General features: G+C 37.4%; 1 protein-coding gene across 4 annotated transcripts in view; it reads left to right on the forward strand.

The window, feature by feature from the left end:
- Window positions 1-7,754, forward strand: part of b3gat1a (beta-1,3-glucuronyltransferase 1 (glucuronosyltransferase P) a) — an 80,631-nt gene extending 72,877 nt beyond the window's left edge. For all 4 annotated transcript variants that reach the window (XM_058079421.1, XM_058079420.1, XM_058079419.1 and 1 more), the window contains 3 exons: window positions 979-1,275; window positions 5,010-5,125; window positions 5,188-7,754. In XM_058079421.1, coding sequence (XP_057935404.1) covers window positions 979-1,275; window positions 5,010-5,096 — 384 coding nt within the window. In that variant the 3' untranslated portion in view covers window positions 5,097-5,125; window positions 5,188-7,754. The remainder of the gene's footprint in view (window positions 1-978; window positions 1,276-5,009; window positions 5,126-5,187) is intronic.
- Window positions 7,755-9,977: the final 2,223 nt, after the last annotated feature.

Raw genomic sequence — 9,977 nt, forward strand, 5'->3', positions numbered from 1 at the left:
CGAGCACAATTGAATGCAACGAATTGTACTTCCGCAGGAAAAGTCAAATTAGTGAATGATAAGAATATTCACTCGCTGTTTATTTAGATGACATATGCATGCATGATTACGATGTTCTTGTGATGTTCGGCATGTACCTGAATGCACCTTGAGGTTGTCTCACAACAATGAGGAAGTGTCGTTCTGAAGTTGCGCAGACCGAAGATGTGTTTGTCAGTTGGAGATGCATCGTGCCTTCGTATGCCGTCATACGTTAATTACGCTAAAAATGTTTACGTAATTAATGAAATAAATTACTTAGACGAGTGGTTAGCGCGCAGGCATTTGCATGTTCTCCCCGTGTATCCGGGTATTCCGGTTTCCTCCCACATTCCAAAAACATGCTAGGTTAATTGGTGACTCCAAATTGTCCATAGGTATGAATGTGAGTGTGAATGGTTGTTTGTCTATATGTGCCCTGTGATTGGCTGGCGACCAGTCCAGGGTGTATCCCGCCTGTGCCTGAAGAAAGCTGGGATAGGCTCCAGCACCCCCGCGACCCTCGTGAGGATAAGCGTCAGAAAATGAATGAATGAATGTTTGTGGTGAGTGGCCTACCAATTGCTTTCCTATAATATGCTGTGATTGATGAAATGATAAAACACTGAAAGGATGGCAGTACTGGACCACAAAGAATCCCCTCGGCCAATCAGAGAGCAGTGCCGGAACAGGGTGTCTCCCCCCCCGAACCACAACGTTCATGTTTATTGTCTTCCCTTGAGAGCTGCATGCTGATTGTGTTATGGTTGAAGAGTGTGTGTGACGTGCCGTCATCTAACAATGTGTCAGCTATCTGCAGCACGACGGCCGGCCGGGTCAATAGACGTTGTCTTTCACCACCAATAACAGCGGCAGCTCTAAAAAGCCTCCATCACTGCAAGTGTCTTGCTGTCATGTCGGCTTTTTTTCCACATGACTAATTCCCTTCCTCTCACTCAGATGAGATCAACGCAGAAAGTTTCCGTGTGGCCCGTGGCCTTTGTGGGCGGCCTGCGCTACGAGTCGCCCAAGGTCAATGCCGCCGGGAAGGTGTACGGCTGGAAGACGGTGTTCGACCCCCACCGGCCCTTTGCCATCGACATGGCCGGCTTTGCCATCAACCTGAGGCTTATCCTTTTCAAGCCTCAGGCGTACTTCAAGCTACGCGGGGTGAAGGGAGGCTACCAGGAGAGTAGTCTGCTGCGGGAACTTGTCACGCTCAATGACCTGGAACCCAAAGCGGCCAATTGCACTAAGGTATGCTTCTTTTGTTTTATACGTGCCGTTTAGTGGAATTACCATAATTAGTTTGAATTACCGTTAAATACTCAACTAACATATTTTATTTCTCTGAATAACCTTGTAAAATAACCTTTTGGGGGGCGCTATTTCTGTGTCGAAATCAGTATGTTTTGCATAAGAAGAATTTTGATATTGATACAGATTGTCTTTATTTATTATTAGGTACACCTACCGATCTCATCTAATGACATCCAATACAATAACCTCAGTTAGCAACATGAGCAGGCTAACTACACATAATGACAATTATACTATTATATTATATTTATTATAGCTTTTATTTACCACCGACTGTATATTCGAATTTTAACTGTTCATTAACTCTAGTTTGATATTCTAATCTCTTATATTGAATTAATACACTACAAAACTACAATTTCATACCATATGATGTGGTTATTATTTTATATTACATTTGATTTATCATTGTATTTTACAATATTCAAAATTACACGCAGCAATACAAAGGTTGTGTTATGTTATTTTTAGTAATGTCCAATATTGGCTTTTTTGCCGAGAACCGATTTTGTCCAACTTTCGATTTCTGATACCGATATCAGCCGACACGGATATGTGTAACATGACATATCTCTTGCGATGGAATGAACACATACTGTATGTGTTGTGTAAATATCGATTTTCCTGATTGGGGAAAAAAAATCAGATACCGATATCCCTCGATATTGCATTTTATGATGATATCGAGCCGCTAATTATCACTACCGATAATTGCCAGACATCCCTATTCTATTTGTTAGTTTATTGTATTATATTTTGTAATCATTTTTATATCTTGATACATATCTTTTATGGGATTAATACAATATTGGAAACTACAAATAACACATTTTGTTTTGTTTTTTACTTGATTATTGTTTTATTTTTTGTATAGATCTTTTTAAGCATTTTGATATTTTAAATATGCATATACATTATGGGATTAATACAACATTTTAAACTACAAATAACACATCAAATTTTAATTTAAAAAAATGTATTATTGTTTTATTTATTTATTGTGTAATTTTTTTATAATTTTAAACTACAAAATGTGAAACTACGTATAAATAAAAGACGTATATAGATTATTTATACAGGTTTTATATACTCTAGCGCTCAAAAGTTTGGGATCACTTGGAAATGTTTTTGGCCAGTCTGAGTCTGAATGGCCTCTATGCAAAAAAGTAGATCCTTCTTTGAAAATTAATTTTAATTGTTTGTGAAATTGATAAAAATGTTTGTGAAATGGAAAAAATTGTTTGTGAAATGCATGAAAATTTGTTTTTCTTTGGAAAACAAATAAATTTGAAAGTGATCCCAAACTTTTGAGTGGTAGTGTATGTATTATATTTATACAGAGCCTTATGTTCTTTCGCATATGAGCATCTGCAACGTGTCCATTACCGTATTTTCTGGACTATAAGTCGCTCTGGAGTTTAAGTATAAGTAATGCATAGTTAGGTTGAAAAAAAACATACATAAGTCACACTGGTAATTTATTTTCCAAACTACTTGACCAAAACAGACATTACGTCTTCTTGGAAGGCAAGTTCTAACAATAAAAGAATAGAGAACAGGCTGAATAGATGTAAGATGTGCTAACACAATGCTTATTCAGCTAACAAAAAATAAACATGAACAGAAAAGGTGTCCAGTGTTTATGTAACATAAACAGTTTTTTCATTTATAAGTCGCTCTGGAGTATAAGTCGCAGGAACAGCCAACCTATGAAAAAAAGTGCAACTTATAGTCCGGAAAATACGTTATGTATTGCATGCATGAGGGTTGCCTATCATGCACTATCCCTACTTATGGCTCATGAGCACTCCGTACTGTATGTGCACTCCAGTAAACCTTGACTTCCGCATTGGCACAAAGACCAGATAAGTCGCCCAGCTTGTTCACGACCTCCCTCCGGTCATCCACAGGGGTAAAAAAAGAAAGACAGGCAAATCTGGGAACAGCTGAGGGAGCAGAATTGGAGATTGGTGGGATGGCGAGGTCGAGGACAACCTGCTGATTACAGACGAAGGGGGTGGGTTTGATGTAGAGGTGGGAGGCAAAAATTGGGCAAAGTTGTCCACGGGCTTCCCTTTACAAGTACGACTATTAACCTCGCTTACTCCTGCGGAAAGTGGGAGTGGGCGCCATGCATAATTCATTGGGAGAGATGACAGGAAGGAGGTCACTGCTGTTTAAGCACCGGCTTTTTTTCAAATAGGAAAAAAAAAATGACACCATGATAAATCATTTCACCACTTCTTTTTCAAAAAGGATCTTTATAACTTGTAAATATATCCTTTGGATGGAAATATAAACAAGTGAAAATGCATCTTCACAATGTTTTTTTAATTTCCTGAGCATACTTCCATAAGAAAGTTTAAGATTGGCCTAAATTTTAATAACAACTCAGTACGCTTCTTGCAAAAAAATCTCTTGAAAGCAGGCAATAATTGGACGGAGCCTGTTATTCCTGAAGTTCATGGTTATTTATGAACAAGTATATTGAACAACACAACAGCAACACAACCGATGTTGGCGCAAACTGCTCAGCATGGTAAACAAGCAGGCCACACAGTCTTTTTAACATTATTAGAGCCCTCTAGACTGAGATAACACCCCAATAAGTTACCTCTACACTTGTATTACACAATATGGTCAACATAATAAGAAAAAATAAGCAATTAAACCTGCATGGCGGAAGAGTGTTTAGCGCACAGGCCTCACAGCCAGGAGATTCAAGTTCAATTCCAATTTGTGTGGAGTTTGCATGTTCTCCCCGTGCAGGCGTGGGTTTTCTCCGGGTACTCCGGTTTCCTCCCACATTCCAAAAACATGCTAGGTTAATTAGCGACTCCAAATTGTCCATAGGTATGAATGTGAGTGTGAATGGTTGTTTGTCTCAAAAGTTTGGGATGACTTGGAAATGTTTTTGTCCAGTCTGAGATGTGGCTTTTTCTTGGCAGTCCTGCTATGAAGTCCAGCATCCTGAAGTCGCCGCTTCACTGTTGATACTGACACTGGTGTTTGATGGCTACTATTTAGTGCAGCTGTGAGGCATCTTTGTCTTAAACTACACACTCTCTTGCACAGTTGTGCAGCGTTTTTCTGTCCTTGTTAGACCCAGTTTGTGCTGCTCTCTGAAGGGAGTAGTTAACAGCATGGTAAGAGATTTTAGTTTTAGTTTAGATTTTTAGATGGCTTTTCTAATCATCTATTAGCCTTATAAAATGATGAACTTGGATTAGCAGCCATACCAGGAGATTGATGCAGAGGACTGACAGTTGTTGATAGTAGGCCTCTATGCAAAAATGTACATCCTTCTTTGAAAAATTAATTTTAATTGTTTGTGAAATGCATGAAAATTTGTTGTTCTTTGGAAAACAAAGAAATTTGCGAGTGATCCCAAACTTTTGAGCGGTAGTGTATATGTGGGATAGGCTCCAGCATACCACATACCTCTACTCCAGTGAGAAGTGGAAAATGGATAGATGGATGGACACAACAGCATTTCCATTTTGAAAGCCAAAATAAGAAACACACTGGGATGATGAGGCATCTTTATTCTCCGTCAAGTAGCTTTTAAGAGAGCAGGAGTTCAAAGATAGAAAGAAATGAATGAGAATCTGAAGCATACATGGAGTTGCTAATGGTGTTTTTTTTCTTTCATCCCCCACCACCACCACTAGATACTCGTTTGGCACACAAGAACAGAAAAGCCCATCCTCGTAAACGAAGGGAAAAAGGGATTCACAGAGCCCAATGTGGAGATTTGACAATGTTTTTTTTTTTTCCTCAGATCACGGTAAGTGAGACTAAACCAGTTTAAGTTTAAGATTCCTTCTCATTATGTTTGTCTTTTTGCAGACGGTCGTCTTTGGACAAAACAGCTGCAGAGTTTGTAGCAAAACAATGTAACCCAGCCAGACACTTAAATGTGACATTTTTTCTTTGGGAAAAATGGACCAGTGTATCATATCAAAGCACAGCTTGGCGAAAAGCGGATTTTATTTATGAGCTCGGCGAACGAGACGACGTCAAGGACGACTTGGGCGACAACCTGACGGAGAGACAGCACAATTCGAACACCAGTCAGGTTCTGGAAAAAAAAAAATCTTCACTTGGGGGAGGGCAAAGAGAGCAAAAACGACAAGGAGGTTATGAATGAAGAATATTCAACTACACGGACTGCAATGTGATTTTACTCTGATAAACACTACAAGGGAAGGAATGTCCTTTTGATAACAATGTCTTTTGTTTTGTTTTTTTGTTGTTGACAATACTACTGATTACATTCACTCTTGGGTTACCATAAGTCATACTTTGAAACCACAACGTGAAATACCGCTGGGGGAAGTGTATATAAAAACAAACAAACAAAAAAAAAACCTTGCACCTCTTACTTAGCACTTAAAAACACATTGATAGTATTTCTTTGTGATGACATGTGTATATAGCCATAGAGCAATCAGGAAATGTTGTTGTGAATACTGTATTTATGTTGGACCATGAGGAAAATAACAATAGCACACAGTCCGTTTCATTCAGTTAAAAAAAAAAAGAAAAAATCAATAGCTGACATCATAAAGGTTTCTCCTCGTCAATGCACAGCCATGTACGAACACACATGCCATTTGACAAAAAAATCATCACGGATTGATTTATCCGGGAAAAGGAATTCATCCCATTGAGGGGAATCGATCATGTCTCAATCACTGTACACCAAATACCACCTGACAAATATTTAGCTACTGTAGTACAGTGTAACCTCGGTTAGGGTGACTTTCAGAACGTCTGACTCAAACTCGAGTACCACTTGATTGAACCTCAGTAAAACTAGTAGTACTTGCACTGCAGTTATCCAGACAAAATGGAGTGCACTCGGCTGCAACCAGTAGAGGCACTGTTGATTCCATCTTAATTAGTTTGCTTGCTAAAGGACTACATTACACTTCCGAGCTACGTCGTGATTGTGCTTAATACAGGAGCTCAGAACATTCACAAGTATTCGCTTTAGGTTAGCACATGTGTTTTTCATGGGGAAGTGGTTGGTTACGTGGGGTACAGCTCTTGCAGTTATTAATTATTTAATGAAGGAAGACACAAATTATCCCCCCCCCCCCCCCCCCCCCAAAAAAATGGATGCAAGACTGTTGATTTCCAATTTGAATTATTTGGATTTTCAGTGCAAAAACTGTAATTTCCTTAGTAATATTAAATAGCTGGCTAAAAAAAAAGCACAATAATAATAACAATGGTATGGATTTGTCAGTATTCAGATGCTGTACACCATCAGTCCTGTGAGAATAAGAATTTGCTGAATCAATCAAACATAATCAGAGATGATTCCAAAACCTTAGTCTCTATACTGAAAATTACCATAGAGTACTACGGCATAATTGAAATAAAAATCTTGAGATTGCAAGATACGAATAAAATCGTAAATTTATGAGAAAAAAGTTTATGACTTCTTTTTTTTTTATTATGACAATAAAGTGCCAATAATTATCAGACATCTCTTAATTAATATAATCTGAGATTTTTAGAATAAATTGGAGAATTTACGAGAACAAAAAATAATATTACAAGTAAAAAACTTTCTTCCTGAAGATCTATGCTCTGTTGTCCGTCGGACATGTATGACACAGAATATTAAGATTTTATTTGCGTAAATGCACGGCTTTATCCTTGTGATATTGCAACATTTTTTCCATGTAAATTTATATGAAATTTATTTAATTTAAATTTATATTAAATCTTTACAAAGTCATAAACATACAACTTTTTTTCTATGAAATTTATGACTTATGTATGTCTCATAAATTTACGGCTTTATTCTCGAAAATGTGCGAACCTTATTCTTCAAATCTCAGGTTATTCTCTTTTTTTCCACAATGTGACCCTAATACTTGGTTAGAGAAAATACTGCATCGGAGTACATGATATTTGTTTTATTGACTGCTTACATCCTGCAATTTGATCTACTGTTATTTATTAAAGAAAAGGTTTTCTATTTATTTGTGTATTTATTTGACGTACAGGTGTGCAATAAGTGTGCATGCACACACTCACTGTAAACTATCTAGCATACCAACCAGTAATAAGAAATTAGCAATACTGTAGTCTGATCTTGATTGCTCATTATTGTGTGGAATACAAGCGAGCATACCAGCAGTACTGCTTCTTTTTGGGTTTTTTTTTTCCCCACCGCCCATATTTAATATCTGTTGATGAGCATTAACGACCCTCTCGAGGGCTTCCAAGGCACAATAAACTCCACACGAGTGGTCCCCTTTCACTGTCATCCTCATGTCAGTCACACTTTTATGCATGGGACTCTTTAATGCTTCTTTATTATTATTCGCCTCGAATTCCAGTTTGTCTCAGAGAAAGATGGTTGTTGGTTCAAGAGAAATAAACAACTAAGAACATCAGCCTGACTGACTGACTGGTTATCGTATTCACCACAATTATACACGGTCATTTAAAATGATCTGACACATTTGTAGGTTAAATAAAAGGCAAATAAAGTAAAGAAACAAAAAAGTGTTTTTATTTTTGAAAAGTACATGTAATGCTATTCTGTTTCATTATGCCGGTTGATTTTCGTTTCAATGCAGATACGTTTGTTTTGATAAACGTTTCCACAATGAAAGCACGATGCTCACCAGTCCAATTCATGCCAGCAACTGTTGTTGTTTTTTCCCCCCTCCCGTCCGCTCTCCTAGTGTTCATCGCCGAATCATCTCGCCCTGTCACCCCTTGTCTCACTGCATAGTATGTTGTTTATGTATGGACGGATGATTACACTATTTCGCTTGTACATCTGTATAAGTGACAAGAATAAAGCTCGTTCAATTCAAAAGAAACAAAAAACAATGGCATTATATGAAAAGAAATGGTATTATATGTACGTATGTATCTATATGTATGTGACACATTTGCAGGTGAAATAAAAGGCAAATAAAGTAAAGAAACAAGTGTTTTTATTTTCGAAAAGTACATATAATTCCATTTCTTTTTCTTCTTTACTTTATTTGCCTTTTATTTCACCTACAAATGTGTCAGATCATTTTATGGTAATGGTAATGGTTTTATTTCATTTTAACATGCATCAGATTACAATTGAGTGCATCCCATAATCAGTTCAGTAGGAAGAAGCAAAGCTTATTAAATCCTACCCCTCCATCTGGTACTTTTACAATCAGTAACTGCTACATTTGTTCACTTCCTGCTTTCCTAATATAGTTTAAGGTTTTTTTTAACTTTATTTTATAATTTTTTTATTTATTATAATTTTTTGTCACGTATCGAAGTACGAGGTGATATGACCTTACAATGGCATAATGGGTACAGGGTGTGTGTGTACTGAGAGGATATCTCTTGCATCATCATCCGCTCTCCCTTCATCATCCTTCCCTGAGAGGGCAGCGTGAGTGAACTGCATGTCTTCCCATCTGCTTCCTTCCCGCTCCTCAAACACCAGACCCGATCGGCTGTCAAGTGAAGAGAGACCAGTACAAGCCACCACGGGCCAGTTAGAGTGGGCGGACGGTACTGCAACAGTGGAGAATAGTCGGCGAGTAAGAGATCTAGAAGAGTGGATGCAGATTCTTCTTTCACAGCCCGCTGGAAAGTTTGACAATGTCAGTGCTGACCTCTGACATGCATGTTATACATACCTGACGTGTGTTTTTGTAGCCACTTTTTCATGCACTCTACATTATAACATTGTAACATTAACATTATTTAAAATGAGATTTCAAACATCTCTCCACTTTAGGCCTATTTTAGGGGGGCTTCTGTTTTCATAGCCACTTTTTCATGCAATCTACATTATAACATTTTAACATTATCATTATATAAAATGAGATTTCAAACATCTCTCCATTTAGGCCTATTTTAGGGGGGCTTCAGTCCCCCTAAAATTAAATTAAATTAAATTAAATTAAATTAAATTAAATTAAATTAAATTAAATTAAATTAAATTAAATTAAATTAAATTAAATTAAATTAAATTAAATTAAATATTTTTATTGATTTTTTAAATTCATATAAATTTCATATAATAGGGCAAAAGCAGGTTCTTGTTCGTTATTTGTTTTTTGAATTTTGGGGATTCTTTTGAATGTGTACGACATTCATTCACATCCTGTGCATCTCCAGGGGGCTAAGCCCCCCACGTCCTCACAATCTAGTGACGCCCCTGTCTCCACTTATCGCTGGCTGTAATTAGTGATACAGGTACACACTCACAGATACACCATCATAACATTGTGCAGGTGTTTGGTTGCAATGGAAACCCGAGACAACGGCAGTAGGTAGGCAGCTGTAAAATATATCTCTAAATAAAAATGCAAATTTTCCACATCAGAAAGACAGCAGGGTTCAGTCAGTGAAATGAGATCTATTTATGCACCCTGCCTCTTGCACTCTTGTACCAAGCACTTGATGAATGTGTATTTAGCAAAGCTGTTCACGTACAGTCTGGCCTGCAAAATCTTCAAGGCAGGGCAACAAACAACAAAGCACAGATAACATTATTTTCTATGCAAAGACCTGCATGCCATCAGTACAGTAAAGGTCAGGTGAAGGACTGTGCAAGTAAGACAGCCTCTATATATCAAATATATTGCAAATATATGATAAATATGTAC

The sequence above is a fragment of the Doryrhamphus excisus genome, chromosome 8, assembly GCF_030265055.1.
Source record: "Doryrhamphus excisus isolate RoL2022-K1 chromosome 8, RoL_Dexc_1.0, whole genome shotgun sequence".
In the NCBI taxonomy this organism is placed as follows: domain Eukaryota; kingdom Metazoa; phylum Chordata; class Actinopteri; order Syngnathiformes; family Syngnathidae; genus Doryrhamphus; species Doryrhamphus excisus.